This window comes from Aphanomyces astaci, assembly GCF_000520075.1.
Source record: "Aphanomyces astaci strain APO3 unplaced genomic scaffold supercont1.60, whole genome shotgun sequence".
In the NCBI taxonomy this organism is placed as follows: domain Eukaryota; phylum Oomycota; class Saprolegniomycetes; order Saprolegniales; family Verrucalvaceae; genus Aphanomyces; species Aphanomyces astaci.
Window position 1 is genome coordinate 28,654 of NW_009798323.1, and position 23,621 is coordinate 52,274.

The 23,621-nt window shown below is 51.7% G+C and overlaps 4 protein-coding genes across 4 annotated transcripts; 1 reads left to right on the forward strand and 3 right to left on the reverse strand.

Annotated features, from left to right (window-relative positions):
- Positions 1 to 410: 410 nt before the first annotated feature.
- Positions 411 to 2,649, forward strand: H257_14646 (hypothetical protein; the record flags this gene model as incomplete). The annotated part of the gene is made up of 7 exons (XM_009842538.1): positions 411 to 851; positions 1,026 to 1,425; positions 1,597 to 1,721; positions 1,805 to 1,824; positions 2,108 to 2,189; positions 2,328 to 2,558; positions 2,629 to 2,649. 7 exons carry the CDS (start codon positions 411 to 413, stop codon positions 2,647 to 2,649), a joined length of 1,320 nt encoding a protein of 439 aa, XP_009840840.1.
- Positions 2,650 to 3,643: 994 nt separating this feature from the next.
- Positions 3,644 to 4,105, reverse strand: H257_14647 (hypothetical protein; the record flags this gene model as incomplete). Its single annotated transcript, XM_009842539.1, has 1 exon — positions 3,644 to 4,105. One exon carries the CDS (start codon positions 4,103 to 4,105, stop codon positions 3,644 to 3,646), a length of 462 nt encoding a protein of 153 aa, XP_009840841.1.
- Positions 4,106 to 5,893: 1,788 nt separating this feature from the next.
- Positions 5,894 to 6,838, reverse strand: H257_14648 (hypothetical protein; the record flags this gene model as incomplete). Its single annotated transcript, XM_009842540.1, has 3 exons — positions 5,894 to 6,296; positions 6,446 to 6,573; positions 6,635 to 6,838. The coding sequence occupies 3 exons, from the start codon at positions 6,836 to 6,838 to the stop codon at positions 5,894 to 5,896; spliced, it is 735 nt and encodes a 244-aa protein (XP_009840842.1).
- Positions 6,839 to 7,002: 164 nt separating this feature from the next.
- Positions 7,003 to 8,318, reverse strand: H257_14649 (hypothetical protein; the record flags this gene model as incomplete). Its single annotated transcript, XM_009842541.1, has 2 exons — positions 7,003 to 7,277; positions 7,958 to 8,318. 2 exons carry the CDS (start codon positions 8,316 to 8,318, stop codon positions 7,003 to 7,005), a joined length of 636 nt encoding a protein of 211 aa, XP_009840843.1.
- Positions 8,319 to 23,621: the final 15,303 nt, after the last annotated feature.

The following is a 23,621-nucleotide window of genomic DNA, read 5'->3' on the forward strand; positions in this document are numbered from 1 at the left end:
CTGTTAGCCATAGGCAGACAAGGATTGAAGTTACATAGTAAAAGCTATATATATGTGATTGAAGCTGGAAGAGCTCCAGGCTTCACATCCCTCGACTACTTCAGTGTGTCGAGGGCCAATAGCTACCTTGTTTTGATCCTACACACACTACTTGAAGGTTGCATATATTGAGAGATATGTCAAACTTCAATCAGTGCAGCTAAGGTTGCACTACTAACATGTATGCATGCCTTTGGCGATGATAATTATTGAGGTTCTAGAGCTAAGCTCACTTCTAAATCCACCTTTCTTTGAGCCACTACCCCTACATCTGTGTGTGTTGTGTGCCAACGTCTGTAATTTCAAGTACCGACGCCCCCCCCCCAAGTTCCCCCCAAGCCCCCCCCACATCGTTTTATTACTCTGTGACCATGTCCGACGCCACGACCAACGACAAGTCGGTCACGGACCTCAAGTTCAACGGCCGGAAGGTCATGTTCACCGCCTGGAAGGCCCGCATCATCGCGCACCTCAACTCCAAGTCGACGGAAGACAACTACAAGCGTGTTATGGACGACAAGAAGCCCCTCAACTTGGCGCACTCTGATTCGTTGCAATTTAAGCCAATCATCAACGACGTCGATTTCGCGGCCGACATGCCGCCTTCCGCGACGGCAGCGAGCCTGGAGGCTGAAAAGATGAAGCGCTTCTACTACCTGCGCATGCAGGAGAGCCTGATCAGGAGCTTATTTGGTAAAGTGTTACCAAATGAGTTTCTGATTCAGCTCCCCGGCACGATCAACAACCCTGACCTCAACCTCTCTGACGTCTGGGCGCGCCTCGAACGCGAGTATGCGCAGTCGTCGCTCGATGTGAGCACGACCTTGTACCTAGAGTTTATAACTCTACCTACGAAACCATTTAAGTGCGTCTCTTAATTGATCAAGAGAATGCGCTCTTTGCAGAATAATGCAGAATATCAGCTTAATGACCTGTATTCGAAAAACATAGGAGTACCTTTGATATCCGAATATCAAATCTCCCAGGCAGTTGTGGCGGCACTTCCCCACGAGTACTTTGGCTATAATGTGAAACAAACGACTGACGGTTTTAAACTGTCTACCATCGAGACACTAGTGAAGCAGGTGTTTAGCGGCAAGTCTAGTGAGGCTATTGCAAACATGTCTAGCAAGCACCCAAAACGTGAAGTGCACGTCAACCAAGCTAAGGTTCACCGTAACCAAGCTAATAAGAGAAAGTCAACTGCCTACTCGGAGTGTTTTTACTGTCACGGCACCGCTAATGTGGACGGCAAAGGCCATCTAAAGGCCGACTGCGCCTTGCTTAAGAGCGACCTCAGCAAAGGAATCGCACGCAAGAACTTCAAGGAGGTTCCTGCAAAGCGGATCAAGGTGTCAACCAACACTGCTGTTGCAACGGCCAAAGGTGGCACCTTATTGGTCAAGAATTTGGGCCAATCAAAGGCGAGTAAATCCTGTTATCCGGATAGCCAATCAAAGGTTGGAAAAATTGGGTCTGGCCAATCATCCACCGCCAAGTCCGATGATCCGGACAGCCAATCAGAGAGTGACACGGAATTTTCCGGGAACATTGCAGCCCGCCTGAGTTCGATGGCGATCCCCGACATGGACGAACTCCCGGACAGCGGACCGGACAAGTGGTCCTGCCTGACCAGCATCGCGCATAGTCTCGCGGACCAGACAACACGTATGGAAGAGGAGGTAAGCCGCCTGGCACCGTATCTACTGAAGAGGTCTAACACCATTGACACTAGTGACTGGGTGTTGGACTCCGGCTGTGGTAGCACATGACGCCGCTCTCAGGGTACTTCTGTAGTTATATAACTAATGATGACTATACCAGAGCTACTAAGTAATTACATTACAAAGTGTAGAAAGTTTAGATGAATGAATATAAGACATTCGTAATGAGTTCACTAATTTCACTCAGTCGTAAGAACATTACAAATGTTACTAACAATGTACTTCGTTTCGATATCGGCAATTCGAGCGTGAACTTCAAGGATACTGAAATCGCTCTTGCAAGCATCCAGCTTTACAACTCGCAATTCAACATTGAGGCTGAGAATTGATGCTGCGAATTACAGAAACAACGCGTTCAGCTTGATCATTCCGACAGGCTCCACGACTGCAACTGTGACAATGACGTTGCAAGATGGCTACTATGAGGTTGATGACTTGAATAACGCTATTCAATTGAAGTTGATTGAAGTTGGTGCATACTTATTGACGCCGAGAAAAATAACTTTGTTTCATCAAAGTGTACACAAACCCTACTTATTACTCTGTTCAAATCGACATGATTAGCGTACCAACGACGTTACCAAGTGGTTTTACGCGTCCCCCATCCGGTCTTACAGCGCTGGTGGTAGTGGTCTCCCTTCTAGTAGTTTCACTCCGCGAGTCACGATTCCTAGCTCGGAATTTGGTAACTTGCTTGGGTTTGAACCAAGTACATTGCCGGCGACTCCTTCTAGCGGCACGTTGAGCTTCCTTTCAACCAAAGCGCCACAACTCAATCCAGCATCGTCATACACCGTCAGATGTAATCTGGTCAATAATGCTTACACAATGCCTCCTGATATCTTGACGACGTTCACAACGCAAGGCACAACTGTCGGGCAAATGATAGCAGTCAAACCTAGTGAATTGGCGTGGTTGAGTGTTACTGATGGTGCTAAGTCTTACATAGAAGTTACTATCAGTGAGTGACCAAGATGGGAATGGTGTCTTCTATCGAGATAACAACATATCGATTCATCTTCTTCTTCGTAGCATCAAAAATAGACAAAAAAAGCTCGAAATGTGCGATTCTTTTTTGGTATGGAATGTTGTCTAACTTAACTCAAGCGAAAGGATCCACCGACTGTCTTAGACTTCTTCATCGATCGAAGCTTAGCCATATGGTCTTTCGCAGCTTGAGATCCTTTAAGAAATCCCTTTCCAGTCATCGATTGAACAAGCCTGCGACCAGCATTAGCAATGTCTTCACCGACGAAAGGCGTGGCAACGTTCTTAACGATGTCTAGAAGTGGCGTCGCATTAATACCACTGAAGATTGATCCACCTTGGAGCTCAGAGTTGTTGTGCTCAGCTTCTCCGTGCGTGATATCAAATCGCGTACCTTTACTGGCTTTCTGAGCTGCGGGAACCTTCTTAGCATTAGCAGGATGCAACAACAGATCGAAGTCATTCGGCTTCACCTCCGCAGCGGACAACGTCAAGGATTCGCCCTTCAATGCTTTCATCAGCTTCGCATATGAGATCTTCCCAACTTTGACACACCGATAACCACTTTCAGTCTTCATATTTGTGCGTCCTTTGGTCGCCTTGTATCTATATCTATGTTGCAGAACTCTTTCAAAAATATATTAATTGAAATCGACAGTCTCAATTTAGACTGAACGTTTTCGGTTTGCTAATCTTCGACGATTTGAATCCGGCAGCGAAACGTTTAAATGATGTCACACCTTGCATGCCACCAATACCAGCACCCGTTTGTGCTTCTGCCTTAACAACCAAGCTCTACATCTTCTTCAGGAGCTCCTCCTCGTTATCGTCAGCGTGTTCCTGATACATAGCGTGCGCGCTTTGTTTCTTCAATGGTCGTCTTACGTTGATCCTCATGATAGCAATGAAATGTTTTCTTGCAGTTGCTTAATCGATAGAACACCCAGTTTATACAAATGACTAGAAAGTTTGCAAAATTCCTGAATATTGCGCTCGTTGCAATTTCCTAGCATCAACTCACCTTTGAGTTTGTCGAGTTCCATCTTGTATTTATCAGCTTCATCCAACTCGTACGGATTCATCAATGGATTGCGCAACGTTTGATCGTACCGCGTGATCTTGAACAAGTCGTAAATGGCCTTCTTGTCATCATTGGGCAGCTTGTCGTACTTACTCGCATCGAACTTCTTATCTGTGATCACATCGTCGACAATACCTACAACTGCTTGAGATATCGGCAACTTTCGTGCGACGCTTGTTCCAGATGGATATCGCAACACGAGGAACCCTTCTCGCAACGCCTTGAGAACAACGAACTTCGTACCGATCTGCTTTTGAAGATGTTCTTTGTTCATAGTCTGAATCCACGTCCGATGAGTTTGTTCAATCGAAGTCCCTTACCAGTCATTGGTTCATCTTTAGCATCATCGAATGCAGATGAGAGATTTTGAATTGTAGGATCGTTAGCATCAACCATTTCAATGTGTTGTTTGGCTTTCTTTCCATCGATCGTAACTGGCCCAGAGGGGCTGAGGTCCTTCGGACCACTAACGGGTACTTTAGTCTCAACGTCGTCTACTATGATAACCATGGGGGATTCTTGTTAACCATGAGGGATTCTTGTTTGAAAACAGCCGCTGGAGTGCCCTTACCTAGTTTTTGCGCTACATAACTCGTTACGTTCTTACTCATCTTCTTCCAATCGAACAAGCTCCGTTTGGTTTTAGATCGTTTCAAATTGCCGTTGGTATCGTAATCATAAAGGTTACCATCGGTCTTAACAAAATGTTGTTGATCATAGTTCTGGGTCTTGATGTTGAATGGATGCATCGCGACATCCTGGTACTTCTTAGGGAGTTTGTTGAACTCTTCGATGATCAGTTGATTGTAAAGCTTATTCATCGTCTCAACGGCTTCTACTTTAACTTCAACCTATTCGACTGGCTCTGGTTTGACTGCTTCGGGTTTGATTGGTTCGGGTTTGACTGCAGCAACAGCCGGAAGGTTCGTCGACGCGCCAATGCTGAACTTCGAAGGCGTCAAGTTACCAATCTTGTTCATATCGCTAATTGCGAAGATCGCGTTTTCATAAGCGTGACGTTTGATTGCGTCGATTCGATTGTTCTGATCAACTTGATGTTGCAACGCTTGGAGTCGTTTCTTACGTTCACTCAAACTTGAGAATGATGGAAACATGGTTTCGATGTTACGTTGTTTGCTACGTTGTTCTTCAATGAAGTCGTTATATTTAAGTTGAGAAACTCTATCGAGAATTCATAATTAAATGTAGAATCATGATCGTGCGATCAATATACGATGAGCAAGAAGAAGAGCTCAACCGCCAGTTTGCTCGCTAAGTTCATCATCGATGAAACGTTCACGAAGCCTCCAAAAGTCGTGTTCGATTCTGTGAAAGCCAATACGTTTCCAATGAGCGGTTACAATTACATGGCCGACGCCTTATACTTACCAACGACGAAACGTAAATACAAATACCTATTAACGATGATCGATATCTGGTCGAACATTATTGAGTTCGAGCCGATCAAAAATAAGCAAGCGTAAACTGTCTTAGATGCAATGAAGACGATCTTTAAACGAGACATCATGCCGAAGCCACAAGCATCGATTCGAACTGATGGCGGTAGTGAATTCAAAGAAGTCTTTCACAAGTACTTGTACGATCGAATCGATCTTGCATCGAGTCTCTGAACCGTACCGCCATAATCAGCTTGCCAATGTGGAGCGTCTAAATCGTACGCTTGGTCGATTCCTCAATGGATACGTGAATGCACAGGAACTCAAAACTGGGAAAGTGTACTGAAAATGGACCGATATCATTGACGAACGGCGCGAAGGCTTGAACGACTCTACGATCAAGCTTGACGATCGCGATCCATTCACGTATCCGTTCCCAAAAGTCAAGACGAGTAGCAAGTTCAAAGTCGGCGACTCGGTTGACTACAAGAGCGAAGTTCCATTGAACACGTTGAATGGACGGCAGAACACGAAGCAGTTTCGTACTGGTGACGTTCGCTACAAACTGAGCGCAAAAAAAATCATTTCGATCGTTTACTATCCGAACAACGTTCGTTACATTCTAGATGGTAAGCCGAATGTGTCGTATGCCGAGAGTGAGTTGATCAAAACATCTTGAGACTGTTACCGACAATTGTAGCGTCACGACCACTCATATCATCTTTCTTGCTGAACATGAATGCATCGATCTCGACGTTGCCTTCATACGTAATCGAGTCTGTCATGATGCGATTGACCTTATCAGCGTTCTTTAGAACAAGGTTCGCCATGATGCGACGACAATGCGAGAGCAGGAACGGTTTGATACGGAATTGATGCTTGAAATAAGGTTTACTTTTATCGCCAAGCTTGTAGAACGTGAATCCATTAGATTGCGTAAGGATCTCCCGCAAGTAGTAACGAGCATCATCGTCGTCGAGGTTCGGGCTGAACTCGATTCCTTCATTCCCAATTTGTTGTTCGCTCTTGATGATTGTGTTGGTCGATACGAGATGACCCCAAGCGCTTCTAGCGAGATGCTTAATGAGCTTGTTCTTTGGGAATGCAAGCTTGAACGTCTGAAGAATTGAATACCAATTGCGAAACACTGAGGATGATTCCACGAGATGCTTTTTATCATATTTCAAGCAAGTGTTACTCATGAGTGTAAGCGCGACCGAGCCGCCATGATGTTTGTTGTAGACTTGTAGACGTTCATCACGAAGTTCAAACTCGTGTGCGTGTAGTGGTCTTTTTTGCTGAATGCAAACAACTTCTCGAAGCGCTTGTCGCCGTTGCTCTCAACCTTGACGTGGTATATACCATAGGCGAAGCCACCAGCTGGGATTCAAGTTGATCTTCCCAACCTTCCCCGCCTTGGTCGGAAATTCGAATCGATGCGCGTCAGTAGTTGCCTTGATGCCGAGCGTTGATGGGTAGAACATCTTTCTGTCGTATGTAGTCACTTCCTCGTATGTCCCCGGCTGGTCGTACCAATCGGCTTCGACGAGTGAGATCGTGTCATATTGCGTAACATCTGCTCGATGGTACTTCATAAACAGATGGACCATATTAGCATGGTTAAGGAAGCCTAAGCGACGTAGTCGTCGACGTAATGCATGTGGGTGTCAACTACGCCGCCTTGCACTTTCGTTCGACGTAATGCATGTATGCCATATGTAAATTTACATTCATTCGACCAGATAAACCGAGCTGCTTTTATCATCAATGCAGCTCAGTTTGTCGGGTCGAAGGCTGACACGGTCGAGTGTGCTTGGTACCGGTGGAACGGCGCCGAGTGGTCTTTCCGGACGTCGTATACGATCACGGTCATGACCTCCTTCGAGGTGAGACGAGGGTGCTGGGGTTGTGGGGGTGCCATACCATCGACTTGACGTCCGTCGAGAGCGAGAAATTGGAGAACGCTTGCAGCGCGGCCGTCCAGCACGACGAGGCTGCCATAGAACGACGCGCTGGTGATGATTACATGTCCAGGTTCCACTTGACGCTCTGCACATTGTCCGTGTGATGGGCAATCATCAAATCCAGCAGCAAGATATGCGGTGCATGTACACTATGCAACGCATAACTTGCTGCTGGCTTTGATGATTGACAGTAATACAGTAGTGAATTCTCCACCCCCAATGCTGATAGCTGTGGTGAAAATACTCTTGTGGATGCCGAGCATTTGCTGGAACATTGCGCATAACTCAACTACCGGTATAATTGTTGTTTATTGTTAGATCATACATGATGCATTCGGTGAATCTTTGTCATTACAGGTATGGCAGTCAGTCATAAAGCAAACATAACTGCATTCACGACACTAGTAGATCGTTCTACAATTTCGTATTTAACGATAACTATAGTGCTTCTTTTTCATTTATGTAAACTACTGTACTTGAACCAACAGAACAATCTGAATGCGGTAATTGTGAAAGAGCAGGGAAACAAAACTGCAAGTACTTAATATGACCATTGAATACCTATTCAGTCACTTAAGTACTTAGTACATACACGCTCACTGATTATAGGAAATGCTGTAGCAAGGTTAGTTAATGTAACATGTAGCATTAAGTCGATGGTAAGTCGATGGGCGAGTACGCAGCACACTATAGGAACTCGTACGCAGCCAATATCTGCGCGCAGATTGCGAGCTCCAGTGAAAGGCATGGGGATAGTGAACACACGAGGGGGTGATACGTCCGTCTGTTGCTGTAAGGTCGCTTTCGCTCCCGGAGCTCCAATCGTTCCGCCTTCTTCTGTGCTCACGGTGATGTCTTCCGGGAGAGGCACGGGGCGCGGTTGCGCATCCGGCCCGTGCCTCTTGTCGGAGGGAGGTAGCATCCTGGCCTCTGTCTGCAACCTGTCTTCAGGGCGCTCCTGTATCCCGCCCTCTTGTAGTATTTCCTTGTACGCAAAGCCCGGGACTCCCTTCGTTTGCGGGGGTCGACTCGCCATGCCATTCTTCGTATCGTCGCCCAGTCCCGGAGCAGTCCAGGGTTCGATTGTCGCCGAGTCCCGTACCACCCCGGGGGAGGTATCTTCCATCTTGTTTGAGCCCTGTGAACCTTCTTCATCCTACGGAGAGGGCGAGGATATCCCAGGGCTATGTGTACTTTGTTTGTAATATCTTCGGAGGTCATTTGTAATCTCGCGGTCAGTGCTACGCCACATCCGGCGGCTTGGTTCAGACTGCTGAGTCCTCATTGCTTATCGGAGGCGGGGCTGCCTTCCGTGGATTTCTTGTTGTCCGACATATACCAGGATTGTAGAGCAACCATGACGTGAGCCGGCATAGAGCTCTGCTTGGACGTGTTTACCGGACAACACCAGCTCAAATGGCCCATCTTCCCACAGGTGTAACAGGTTGCATTTCCTCCTCGTCCTCCGGGTCCTGATCCTCCTCCGGGTCCCGTTCGGGTTTGTCCCGGGCCCCGACCTCCGTTGTCCCGGGACAGGCTGCACTCCGATAGTCCGTGACCTTTGGAGCGGCACCGATTACAGAACCACGACAACTGAGGACACTGTTCACGAGAGTGGCCCGCATGGTACACCTCCCGCAAATTACTTCACCCGACTTAGTTTCGTCGTCCGGATCCATGCAGATACGGGGCTGTACCGGGTTGTTTCCTGCCGGGTTGTCCGTAGAGATCATGGCGACGACATCTTGGATGGAGGAAAACTGGTCGTTGTTAGAGGTAGTCAAGCTCGTCATGTCCCGTTGAAGTCGTGAGATGGAGGACTGGAGCTCCTGGCGATTTCCATTGGGCGTCAAAGAGGATTGGGTCCGGGACGTGTTCCGAGTGGACCTGGTCGGCGTCGACGGAGCCACCGGTTTCGTCCGGGGGGCTGATCGGGAACCATCCGTTCGTCTGTCGATGTCCACATCTCGCTCAATCAGGTAGTCCAGGCTGATTTCGATAGTCTCAGGTCGAACAGAGGCTCCCCAGAGACACGCGGCCACTTCCGCATCGCTACATCCATTGATCATCATAACCATGGCCCTATTGGCCTGCAACCCAGCCTCCCGGGAGACGTCCACGATCCGCCATGTATACTCCCGGACGATTTCCGTAGACTTCCGGTGGGAGTTGTCAGTAATCTCGGCCATCGTTCTACTCAGTGGCTTCTGAATGAACTCCTTCCGGAAAGCCTCCCGAGCCTTCACCCAGGAGACTGGTTCGCTGTCACGGCACCGTCGAGCCCACCAGTCCTGGATGGAAAGTACCCCACAGGATGTCAGGCGGTCATCGAAGATTCGAACGACCTGGGTATCGCTGAGCCCGTACTCTTTCTGGATGGTATCAAAATTCGCCAGAAAATGTTCCAAAGGGATGGTCCGGACAACACAATCGAACTTGGGCGCGTACTTCCGAGCATCGGACATAGCCTGACGTGAAGCCGAATGGGGCTCCAGGGGTGAGTTGGGCTGTCCGGGACCAGTGCCATCTCCTCCGAGGCCGCCTCCTGGAGGGCCAGGAGGACCACCGTAGTACCCTCCGCATCCTCCACCACCAGGAGGTCCCGGAGGGCCACCTCGGCCACCGAAGGGTTCACCATAATCACCTCCATTCGGTCCACTTCCAGGAGGTACGGGAGGATTCGTTCGACCTCAGTAACCACCCCCGTAGTCGCCCCGGGGCTGCAAACCTCCACCACCGGGTTCTGGACCATAGGAGGCCGGAGGGGCATACCCCGACCTGGTATCCCGAGGGGATGGCTGCGTGTACCCTGCTCCGACCGGCTGGTCATAGGCCCCTGAGAACGGGTACGAGCCTGCATCGCGGTTGGGTCGTGACATGGGAGCCGCCGTCGGCACAAACGGTAGCGGCGTGGTGTCCCGGACCGTAAACGTTGGTGGCATCCGGAGCGAAGCTGATTCTGTCAGCACCTCTGTCTGCTGCATAAAACAGGTTTGGTCGAAGGCTCGGCGAGGCGTAGACATGTTTGAGCGGGTGGTCGGGAGCAAGGGTGCCGTAGTAAACGTAGTATGCGTGATCCCGCTTCCTTTTGACGGAGACCCCATCCGGGACAGAGTCGGGATCCCATATGTCGCATACGGGGCATAGTTCGTCTTCTGAGGCGTCCTTTGTTGGAGATCCACAGCTCTTGTTCCACTTGTAGCTGGACCCGCTGGCGTTCCAACTCCGCATACGCACGGCTCAGGGTGAGGTCCTGGACCGACCGAGGGTAGCTTCTTGATCCCTCAACTGCAATTTCTCCGTTTCCAAACAGGAGCGCGCTTCCTCTACTTGGCGCAACACCTCTTCGTTGGCGTGCCTCTCCCGTTCCAGCTGATCCCTTCTCTCGGGTGAGGGATCTTCTCCGGACTGAGCGCGTTCTTGGGTATTTGTCATGAACTGCTCCTGAACCAACTGTTCGAGGTCCTGGCGGCGTCCTTGTTCCGAAAGCAGGGTCTGTTCGTACCGATTCTGCTCGGTCAGGATAGACTCCTGGAGTTCCCGGACCGTCTCGTTGCTCTCCCGGAGACGCCGATGCTCTTCTTCCCAGACTCGTTCCATCCTTTGGCGTCGCTGTACTTCCTCTTCCAGACTCTGTTCCCGCTCCCGTAATGCTTCGCGGAGGTCCCGTTTTTCCTTTTCTAGGATCTACCAAATTTTCACAGGCGACGTTCGCAGACTCCCGGAAAGAGAGGTCCCGGAGGGCCTCCTGTACCGACTCGAGTTCAGAAGCCTTCGACTAGACCTCGTCCCGGGCCGAAGCCAGGTCCCGGTCATACTGGGACTGAAGTAGGTCATAATCAACCCCCTTCGATGTGTCCTCGTCACGGGCAGCTTCCCGTACTGGTAGGATTTCCTCGTGATGGTTCCGCTAGAGGGTCCGGAGTTCTTCCCGGAGACTGGACAAGATGCCGTCGTCCCGGCGGCACACTTCGAGAACCCGTTCCGCATCCTTCTGGACCCGGTACAGGACTTCTTCATGCAGGCGACGGGCCACCAGGAGGTCGGAGTCCTTGTCCCGTACCAGGAGGGCTTCACGCTGTTCCCATTTCAGAGCCCGTTGTTGTTCCAGTTCCCTGGTCCGGTCCTCCCAGGAGAGAGCATTCTTTTCCGCTTCCCGGCGCAGAGCCTCGTTCGCTTCGTTGGTTACCTGAGCCCAGGCAACCTCCAGTTCCCGAGTATAGCAGTCCTGGAGGTAGGTGAGGGTCTTCTGGAACTCATCCTGGCGGCGACTTTCATGGGTTTCCGCTGCCCATAGCAATCCTTCGGTTATCTCTACCAACCGGGATTCCTGAACACCCAGTGAACGAGCACGGTCCTCGTTGGCTTGTTGGAAAAACAGTAGGGACGCCGTTCGTTGTTGCTCTTCAATGCCCCGAATGAATTCTTCATAGGCCTTCTGGATGAATCCCTCCGGTGGCCACTGTGATCATGGCTACGATGGTATTTCCTGGTACTCCGGGACCGTTCCAGGTAGGCGTCCCGGTAGGCGTTCCTGCTACCGTACCCCCGTACCCCTCTTGGACTAGGGAGGTGTATCCGGGAGCTGGAACAGGTATCGAATAGCGCTCTAAGGTTTCGGCATCGGACTCACGACCATCGGTACCGGTTCTGGCCAGGGGAGTCGTAGGCACCAAGGCCAGGTCTGCCGCCGATGCCAGCACCGGTCTCTTCAACGGTGACCGCGTCTCTGGACGGTCGGTCGGGGGCGACACTTTTGGCGACCCGTCAGTTTCCCGCTTCCATCCTGGAGTCGATACTCGGTCGCCGTCGTCGGGACCAGGCCCGTGGCCAGAGGCTGCTTTCGTAGTATGTGTTCGCTGTCCAGGAGTCCAAATCCGGGGCACCTCCCGCCAGACGGTGTGATTGGCGCACCGGCACCGCTGTCGTCGTGGGTTCTCTGTCGACACCTTTCCTTTCTTCTTCCGCGCTTCCTTTGCAAACACCTACCCTGCTGCTCCACCAGAATGTTGCGGGGTTTCACGACAAATCGAATGGGTAGGTGCGGCGTAGGCAAGCGTGGAAAACACCAAACACGTAGTTCAGGGCAAAATCTAAAGTCGAGTTAGTTGGTTTAGCTTCAAAGAAAGGAGTATGACTAATGGATAATCCAGGTCCAGGACGTCCGGAGTCTGGTCCGGGAGCACTTGATAAACATCGTCAAACCAGCTAAGTACAAATGCGGCATTTTCTCCGTTCGGCAAGTACAGTACATGATTGTACTAGAAGTATTAATTTAAATTCACGTAGCTACGACCTTTAGCTACGTGACTAAGATCCGATATCCTTTTAGGAGGCAGTTTAGTAGTACTTCGTAGTACAACTCTTCACGACATGCCGTGTAGCTACTAGTACAATGAGATTGTTGCATTCTACACTTACTCCATACTCCGGAGTACTTGGGGAAGGGGACATCGATGAAGCATTTGGTCTAAAAGAGAAGTTGGTCGTGCTGATGCGAGGTATAATGGATATCGTTGTAAATTATGGTCTGTATGTGGATTTCAAGGGAAGTTGGAAGCAGATCTGCAACCACACCTCAGCTATGCTGTCATTCTGCTGCTTCTACAGTGTAGCTACGATATCGAATCTCCATGAAGTAGCTACAGCTCATAGCTACGTGAATTTAAATTAATACAATCATGTACTTACCGAACGGAGAAATGCCGCATTTGTACTTCCCAACCGATTAACTCTGTATTTGACTATGTTGAGCAGCAGTACTTTTGTATATTGTTTTAGATTATATAACTATTCCGGATAGCATAGGTCTGGAGGGTGATATCTTGACGCGATCGACTGTTGATTTCGATCACCACATCATTAGGCCCTGGTCGAGGAAAATTCCTGGACGATTATTCAACCCTGAACGGTTTATTATCCGGCTCAATTTATCCGACGTATGCCTGGGGTATTTTCTCGTGTCCAGGGAAGTCCTTCCACGGCAACGAAGTGACGTACAGCTTGATAAGCGAAATGGCTCGATGCGGATAATACGTGGTATACGTTGTAGCGCCAATTTGAGGTACCATATACGACCATCGCATGCCACCGCTGCGTCGCTTCTATCACCTTACGGTCGCATCCTCGGCCGACGAGCTGGTAGCAGGTCCTCTACGGCACGAACCGCACGTATAGATAGATAGCTTGGGAGGCATTGACCTCCTGTGTAGATGTGTCTTGCAACACGACTGGTTTCGACAAGCGTCGAGTCTCATTGGTGGCACGAACCACCAGTGAGTGTGTCCGGCGTGGAACACCGGCGATTTGTGCTGCACCACGCAAAATACTTATGATTTGCAATAATATTATTACTTGTAATATTGTGGATTCGATACGAATTTCCAGAACCCGTGTTTGTCTCCCGCTTCTTCTTGGCTTTGGACCACGGGACCTTCGTCAAGGTAGCAAATATAACACTGACATTAGTGAGGTTAAACACGCCACGAGGCGCCTACTGACTACAATTCACTAAAGTACTCAGTACCTCCACTAAGGTATCGAAACCTTTGACACGGCACACACACAGAGTGTGTGTGTTTGCAATGGGTCAAACTAACGCGCGACCCTATTGCTCTGCACACTGCAGAACACTTCCCCTCCTAAGGAAAGTCCAGTTGCTTGATGAGGGCGGCCACGGCAGGGTCTTCCTTGTTGGCTGCCGCCCATTTGCGAAATTCGACTGGGATGTCGTCCAGCAAATTCGCCGCAGGTTCCCAGGACGATTCTTCATCGTCCAGTCCGAGCCACTTCGCCAAAACTTGGTGTTAGCCACCCACGCATCACGCTTCGTCGAGGCGCTCCACGTGAAATCCTCCATCGCCGAACGTGATCTGCGCCTCAAGGTCTTCGGTCACCTCTCTACCACCTTCGTGGTATATCTTCAGTCGGCACGCATGATGGACCATGACTTCATACGGTGGTACCAGCTGCTGAGTCTCCATCACAAGGTCTGTGATGACTCTGGTCACTTGGCAGGGTCCTCGCCAATGCAGGGCCATTTTGTCGGACGGTTGACGACCGATCGGACAAGCACAAAATCGCCGACCGAAAAACCCGCAAACTTGACTTGGGAATTTCTGTCGCGGCGTCCGCGCGCTTGCTGACGCGACTTGTCGCTTATCACCGCAACGTTGCGGTGCATTCCTTCAAGCGCCGCTTGGAGGTCCGTCACATGTTTTTGACGGGCGTCGCCAAGCCAGTCCGCGACGTAAACTGCCTTGGACGTCGGGTGGACAAATCCTGTCAGCGGGGTATTGGCTGGCAGGCCGTAAAACGCTGTCACAGGCGCAATTCCTCCCAGCCGGTCCACCGGCTGATGGTTGAGGGCGCCTTGAACGAGGGGCAACACATGCGGCCATTCGTCCGCGTTCAGCTTCATTTCGCTGAGTAGCGCCTTCACGGCGCGCAGCACTAGTCGGTTGACTACTTCTACAGTCCCGTTCGCCCAAGGACTGTAAGCTGTCGTGATGTGATGGTGGACCTTCACGACAAGCATTTGTTTTTGGACGGACTTAGCCATGGGCATCGACAACCAGACGCAATGGACGAGCTCGTTCACCTTCTCCGCGTGAAGCGCAGAACCCAATGGACGGGGAACCATATCTCCGTCAATGCTCATATAGTTCAAACAGGCGCGCACTAACGCTTCGACGTCCGTGGAAAGCGTCTTCCACACAAACTTGTTGGACACCGACTTGGTCGTCGCTGCAATGCGACCGTGACCGCTGGCTCCTTGGTGAGTGATCACGCAAATCCGCTGCTGTAGGTCCACAGCATCGTCTGGGTCCACGTAAAAAGGGAGTCTTCGTCCCAATCCACGCCGTTTGTGGGGATCCCTCCCCTTCTATGGTTGAACGTTGGTTGCCGCTGATCGTACCGGCTGTCGGCCACTCGAAATCCACTTGTTGCTGGGGCGACACCACACGGATCAACTTGCGAACATTCGCAACTGGTTGATCCGTCGGAGCCGAACCCCATCGGCTCAGGAGGCCGCCCATGCGACTCCCGAGACGCACTCAATGGTGTACGGGAAGGTCGACACCACCAGCGACCATCGCTGCAGCTTGTCGGCCTGGTACTTAGCAATGTTGACGTTCGAGCCACTTGGGTTGAAAATGTACACCAAGTTGCGGTGATCCGTAAACAGACGGAAACTACCCGGGCGTACGACCAGGTAGTCGAGTCTCTTGCACGATTCGACTACGGCATAGGCCTCCTTCTCGACAATGGGCCAGCGCGCACTCGCGCCAGAAAACGATTCACTGATAAACGCAAGCGGCTGGTGGCGCTGGTCTTGAGTCTTGAGTCCGAAGTGGGCACAGATGGACAGGACTTGGTCCAACAAGTCGAGCAGCTCGCCCGTCGTCTTGGCGGGCGGACCCCAGCAAGTCATCGTACCAGGCCAACAGGCCTCGAAATTGCAGCTCACCAAACATTTGGTGGACAACCGACTGGCAGTATGCGACAGCATCCATCTGTCCCATGAGCACGCGGGTCGGGGTGTACACGCCGAAGGGCGTCAAGAATGAGAAGTACATCTGGCTGTCTGTCAATTAGTACTATGAATAGTAACATTACTGTATTACTACCGTATCTTGAATGATACGTAGTTTTCTTTAGTCCAAGCTATTTAGTTAGATTTAGATAGAAGGGAATTAAAATGTTTGGAATTGAAGGAATAAAATTGTAGAGATGGCCTCTCCAAACAGTAATCATTGAAATGCCGAAATATAGATTTTATTAAAGTATTGGAAATGCTTCGAGCAACGATACAAATATCTATTTATAAAAGCAAATAAGTATCATGCGCTTAACGTACCTCTGAATAAGGTTGAAACTCATAACAAAATTTCCCGAATAATACAAGTAGCCAAGGGTTTCCTTGCTGCGGTAAATAGTTTTGTCCAATCATATCAATTCTGGCATCCAATCGGGCAAGGCGGCAAGACGTACGGCAAGTCAATGATTGATTACGCTATCATCGAATGGGCCACTGCATTCGTATAAACCTTTGTATATGGATAATTCTCCTATAAATCAGATATACTACGTAGATTGATAAAATTATGACGAAACACAGTGAAAATCAATCGGCATAGTTCTTTTTTTTGCTGTACTATTAATACCTACTAAGTAGTAGTTATACGGTACTATTAACTGTTAATAGTAGTACTAATACTGTATTAGTACCTTGTACTGTACTGTAGTATATACAGTGTCAAATATCGTCCTTTATTGTACTGTAGTACAACGTAGTATTGGTATAGTAACTAGGTGAGCTTGTTGCTCTGCCGCCGGTGTTAATTGCCGGTTGGAGCAAGATATGTAGTTTTTGTTGCTGCTTATTGTTGTTGTCATGATTGAGCCGGCGCATGTAGCGGCAACTGCCATTACCCCTTGGTCCAGTCCAATGTGAGTACGCGTTCGTTCCGAACAGACAGACCATCGCGCTGTCCAGGTTTGCCTCGGCTGCCTTGGCCATCAGAATGGCTTCAACGGCGCCCTGCTTCGTGCGGCGCCTCTCCTCTTCGTCCTCGACGAAGGTTTTGGGGTAAACCTCCGGAGTAGCGCACTCCATCCTGTCGTCGGGGTCAAGCTCCGGCGGATTCAACTTCTCCGCCATCAGGCGCTTGACATTCGCCATGCTGGACAATTAGTTCTTCGGCACAGACGAAGCATCCCATACTTCCTTCGTCCTCCTTGCTCCGACAAGGAGGTCTTCAACGCTGAAGCCCAGTAACTCCATGACTGGGCGACTCACGATGAGTTCGGTCGCAGTCGACGCGTCGTCGACCCAGGCCTTCAGATCGCGCAACACAAGCGGCCTACACGTCGTGTCCAGCGTCACGCAGTTGAACTTGACGTTGCGCGTTATCACAACTGGCTTGGCGTCACTGTCATACGGGTACGCCAAATGCGGCACGCTACGCGAGACGGTCCCAACTTTCACACCGGCTGCGTCCAACGCATCTATGACGCCGCGCGTGACAACGGTCACGTCCGAACCAGAGTCCGAGAGCACATCGTCAACGTGGATGATATTCTCCAACAGCACGCTGCGCTCTGTCTTCTGGGGCTGCGGTTGGTTGACCAGCACCTTGATGCCGTCCTTCCAGCGCTTGAATTGCGCTGTCAACAACATTTCGGCTTCGCCAGGGGCGGTCTTCGGGCACCGCGCCACACGTTGACTCATGTCACCGCACTTCAAGCAGCCCTTCTTGGCAGGTGGCTCGGCAGTCTTGGGCACGATCGCTTCGGCCTTTCCGCCGACTATGGCATTGTTCTTGGCGGCTTCTTCCCGGCCGCCTTCACGTCTTGAAACTTGAGGCTTGCCGCCTCGTGGAGCTTCTACCGGCTTCGTTGCCGGGGAAGGTTTAGGCTCGTCGTCGAGCCCGACGTACAGCTGGTGGCCAGCGCAACCGTCCGCAGCCAGTTGACGTAACGGAAGACGTCGCTCTTCAACGCATTGTTCCGCTGTAACTGCACCTGCTTTTGAACCGCTATCTTAAGCGATTCCGGCTTTATTGACTTCGTCATGACTTCGACGACCATCTTGCTTTCTTGATGGAGTACCCACTCCTGATGGTCTTATTCTAATCAGCGCATCAGCTCGTCCAACATACGACCGACGCGGGACTCCGCGTCCAAGATCTTCGTATCGAACCGAATCGCTCTCTGCAAACGTTGCTTCAAAACGTCGAGGTCTCAAACGCTGACTTGAACCTCGCAACCCACTCATCGTTCATGATGGAATGGTGGTCGCGGTTGAAGTCGAAGAGCGTGATTCGGCGCTGTGAAAACAGGTCCATGCAGGCACTCACGGGTATCGCGAACGGGCGCGATCCATTGCACTGCTGAGCGTTGATCTGCCCCAGATACATCTGGTACTCGCGCATAAAAGCGAGTCTTTCGGTCGTCGTCGAGCCCGAAAATGTCTGCGGTGGCGGGAGCGCCGGCTCGTTCCAACCTTACTGCACCGCATGGCCGTAACCGCCATCGCTGCCTGTCCGTATCGTCACGGACATCCGACGGGTCGTTATCGGCTAGCAACGGCACAGAAGCGCCATCTGCTTCAGTCGTTGATGGAGCTGCAGCTGAGACAAACGCTGCGACAGCTGGTCTTCCTCAGGTTGTGGAAGAGGTGTAAAACCCACCATGTGGCGGTTGCCACTCGTCCACTGTAGGTGGCTGTCGACGTCGGGGAGATCTGGACGCAACGGTGCGCCGAGCGGCGCGTTCTCGCGACTCTTCGATCCCGTCACGCGACCGCGATCGTTCTTCGCTGTTCATTGGCGTTTCCTCAACGGAGGAATGTTCGTGTACCATCTCCAATGAATAGCTAAACAATGAACTAAATATATCTGTGTTTTGTCTTCCGCTTCTTCTTGGCTTTCAACCACGGGACCTTCGTCAAGGTAGCAAATATAACACTGACATTAGTGAGGTTAAACACGCCACGAGGCGCCTACTGACTACCATTCACTAAAGTACTCAGTACCTCCACTAAGGTATCGAAACCTTTGGACCGGACACATCACAGAGTGTGTGTGTTTGCCATGGGTCAAACTAACGCGCGACCCAATTGCTCTGCACGCTGCAGAACACCCCGTTGAATCGAATCTCGGCGTCGAATCGAATTACAAATCGACGCTATTGGCTAATCCATTTCGAGTGGATTTGATTGGCTCTTGCGGAAAGGACAAGTATATTCAATCAATCAAACCTTCAGCGTCACCCCTGCACCTCCCACCACCAATACCGCACCAAATCCCTGCACCGACCGCTGCGTTACCCACTTCGTCGCCAACAACAATCGAGCCCTTGACAAACCCGTCAGCTCATGCATATAGATATTGATATTAACGTTACGCGGTGAAGTTACTATCACTCAGCGGGCGCAAGGCTGCCACAGCTGCGTACTAGATGTAGCAGAACTAACGGATGTAACTTAAAGGGACGAACGGAACGACCTCCTACAGTCCAGGCTGTAGCACCTGTGCAATGCGAGGAATGATAGTACGGTCCAGTGGGTGCCGCGGGGGGTGAGACGGGAGTCGTGTCGTAGTATGCGCAGGCAGGTGGAAATTACTGAGGGAGTGTGCCCGATGTTCATGCCAGCGTTGGGTTTTTCAATTCAGAGTAGCGCGCCGGGTTTGGATGCGGTGGTCATGCACAGATGGAGCCGTGTCATATGAGTGCCGCATCTGGGGAATGGCCTTGTTCACGCGGGAGAGTAAGGGTAGCGGTGATGACTTCGATTTTTGTGGTGCTGGTGGAGTGCGCCCGGAAGAATTTTCTACGGGAGCGTTTGGATTGCATATGACAGACGGCATGAGCCTACTGGAATGTGTCGGTTGTCATGGTAGGGAAAGTTATCCAGCCACTGGTGGCACGATAGAGTTCGGGAAACGTTTGCTGAAGGTACGTGCGCGAGGCTAGCCCATATGGATCGTGGGGCCCAGGCGGTACGGACATACCAGTGTGTTAAGGAAGGCAACGGGTAGGGGTTGCGCAGGTAGAGCCTGGAGGAGGTGTGGCCCATGCCGCATCGCCCAAGATGGTGAGAGCTGTATGCCAGGCCATATGGAGCATCTGGAGTTGATCTGTGGTATATTGTGGGCAAGGGAGGTAACCGATGTGGATCGTGCGTGCGTTAAGTTGAGTGAGGTGCCCCCATTGTGGTGCCTTCACATGGTGGATGAAGTTTGCGTTGCGGTGTCCAGGCCCGTTGTTGAAGTACGGCGACCCCGGCGGTTACACTTGCCACTCACTCTACATTCTAGATATCAACAGACCAAAGTAGTTACAACAGACTATAGTGCTCATTAGGATAGCATAGTTAACACTACATCAATCACTTCAGAATTAACTCGGTTACTCCACAACACCTTCCTCAAACAGGTTATGAGCCCAAACAACTCACGTTCGCTACTGGTTCTCTCGGATTCGAACTGGAACCTATGGAGAACCGCATTCCGTGGTCGCCTCTTGGCAAAGGGGCTCATGCACGTCATGCGCGTGCACTCGGCGTTGCTGACGGACGCGGAGAACCGAGCCCGATCAAGCAGAGCAAGCGAACCATCCGAACCAATCGAGAAGTCCATCTCGGTGTGGCACGAGGACAATCAAAAGGGACTGGGGCTGCTGATCGAGATGATCGACCCATCCCAGTACCACCTGGTAGAACTGGCTACCACATGCTACGACGCGTACCACATGCTGGAACGGCGTCACGAGCCAAGCACCAAAGTGGACCGGATCGCCCTAATGACCGAGTACCACGCCATCAACTGGAACCCCAAGCAGGAGACGCTACTGGTGTTCCTTGAGCGTTTCGAAGTCCTCATCCGCAAGCTGCAAAGCGCCGACTGTATGGAGCCAGAGCACATGACCGTAGTGAAGCTGCTAGCACTCATGCCGTGGTGCCTACGAAGCGTGACGCACCAGGTCAACGCCATGAGCGAAAGTCATCAGACCATCCATGCGGTGAAGACGCTGCTGGAAGCTGAATACCGCGCAGCCTTGGCGAGCAAAGAGATCCAGTCACCTAGCCAGGCTAGCTCGGACGAACGAGCGCTAGGCGCTCAAACAAATCGCAACAACCCCAAAGGGAAGAAGACTGGAGCTTGCCACCATTGCGGCAAGAAGGGACACTGGCAGCGCGACTGTCGCTCAAAGCACCGCGGCGACCCGCCAGTGAATGACCAAAACACGCCCCGCTCAACCGACGAGAGAGCCAACGCCGCACTGGAAGATGTCTACCTATTCACGGTGTCAGTAGAAGACGACACCACAGCCATGGATGCGACCATCATGGCAGCGTTCAACGACGACCCGTCGTGCGGGATGGCGGCCACGGTGGTTTCCAAGCATGTCGTGGTGGACTCGGGTGCGTCGATGCACATGACCAACTCCACCGACAACCTGACCAACATCCAAGTATGCGACCGTCGCGTCGTAATGGCCAATGGCAGCATGTCACACGCCACTAAGTCGGGAGATCTGGCTCTCCAGACCAGCTGTGGAACCCAACTCGTCCTCAAAGAAGTCCTGGTGGTAAACAGCATGCCCATGACACTGATGTCGGTCCCCGCACTGCTGAAGTCTAATGAAGACTGTGAGGTGACGTTCAAGCGCACCGAATGCAAGGTCAAGGTGGGCGACAAGATCATCGCCACGGCTAGCACCGACTCGACCGGCAAGGTCTACGTCCTGAATGGGCATCAGATGGCACCCGAAGTGGCCAACACTGCAACTTCAACAAATCAGTCCACCCTGTGGCACCAACGAGTGGGACACCTGCCTATTGCAGCGCTACAGAAGTGCGCTGAGGCTGACCTCGGGCTACCAAAGGATCTGACCACCGCCACGACGAAATGTGATCCGTGTACGACGTCCAAGATCCACAAGACCACGGCCCCCAAGATGGCCAACCACAAGTACAAGCCAGGGGAGTGCTGGGTATCGGACACCAAGGGTCCACTACGAACAGAATCGGTAGGCGGTTGCAAGTTCTACACCGTATACATTGACGCAGCCACCGGCTACAAGATCGTATACTTCGTCAAGTCAACAGACTCAGACAACCAAGAGACCAACTTCAAGGCCGTCTTGGCCTGGTCCGAGCGTCAAACCGGCCAACGCGTCAAGCAACTGCGCTCTGACGGCGGTCCAGAGTACTCCTCCAACGAGTTTAAGGAATGGACCATCAAGAATGGGATTCGCCACGAGAAGTCAGCTCCTGACAACCAATGGCAGAATGGGCTGGCAGAGCGTGCACACCGATCACTCATGGAAATGGCACTGTCAATGCTGACACATGCCAACATGGCGCGCAGATGGTGGGCAGAGGCGGTACGAACAGCCGCGTTTATCCAGAACCGGGTGTTACACACCAATACCGGCACCAAAACACCACTGGAGCTCCTCACCGGCAGGAAGCCGACGCTGGCCAACATGACGGTGTTCGGTTGCGTGGCATACAACATGGTCAAGGACCCGACCAAGCGCGACAAGTTGGCCCCCAAGGCCACCAAGTGCGTCATGATGGGGTACTGTGAAGACATGAAGGCCTACAAACTCTACGACCTGGAAAAACAGAAGGTACCACCGGTATACACGTATCATTCTCAGAGTATGAGTTCGTCAACAGCCCACGCAATATCGACCATCAGCTGCTGATCGAGGACGATGAAGATGAAGAAGTGAAGAATTCACCGGTTCTGCCAGCAACGCGAGCTCCGCTAACCTCGCCAGCACAGCGAACCCCGATAACACTAAGGCCACGAGTCCAGGCATCACCCACGTACAACGACTCATCCACCCACACGCCACAGCTCCGAATGCTCAAGGCGCGCATCGAGCAGGTGGGAGACGCAATGTCCAGTGCCCGCAAGCAAGAAGTCTGGGAGAAGCTATCCAGAGGGTACCAAGACGGTGACTCCTCGTCAGGGACACCGCAGAGCCAGCCAGCCGTCACACAGTCAAATCACTACCAGCCTCGAGTTACAGCCAGCGCCCCAGCCAAGAGCCACTTCCGCGCCGACCGCCCCGTCCGCGCAACCAGGGCCCCAGGCCGGGACCCAAACGAAGGCTACGACTTCAGTGGCCACACCAACGACGAGTCTACTATGACGCTGGACGGCGTCGAGTACGCATGGAGCGCTGTCCATCCAACAGGGGAGGTGCCCAACTCACACAAGGAGGCCATGGCCTCGCCGGAACGAGCAGAATGGGTAAAGGCCGAGAAGGCCGAGTTGGAACAGCTCCAGGCAATGAAGACCTGGACCCTTACTGAGATGCCAACCGGAAGAAAAGCCATCGGCTCACGGTGGACCTACGCCAAGAAGACCGACGCGGAGGGCAAGGTGGTACGATACAAGGCAAGACTCGTATGCAAGGGTTACTCCCAGGTGGAAGGCGTTGACTACGACGCCACTTTCTCCCCAGTGGTACGCGTGTCCACGATCCGTATCGTTCTGGCTCTCATCGCGTACCTCGAACTGGTTGCCGAACAAGGCGACGCCGACAATGCCTTCGTCCAAGCAAGCATGCCACAAGATACGAAGATCTACGTCAAGCAACCCGACGGCTACGAAGACGACACCGAACGGGCAATGCTGCTGCACCAAGCCCTGTACGGGTTGAAGCAGGCAGCACTGCGTGGTACGACCACTGCCGCAAGATCATGATCAAGCTGGGCTTCAAGCCATCTGATCACGACCCCTGTCTTTACACCGGCGGTACAGGCGATAATCTGGAGATCGTGTGCACTTACGTGGACGATTTCATCGTGGCAGCCAAGACTCAACACCAGGTGGATGATATCTTCGAAGGGCTCCTAGCCAACATGAAGCTCAAGAGACAAGGGGAGCTGCACCACATCCTC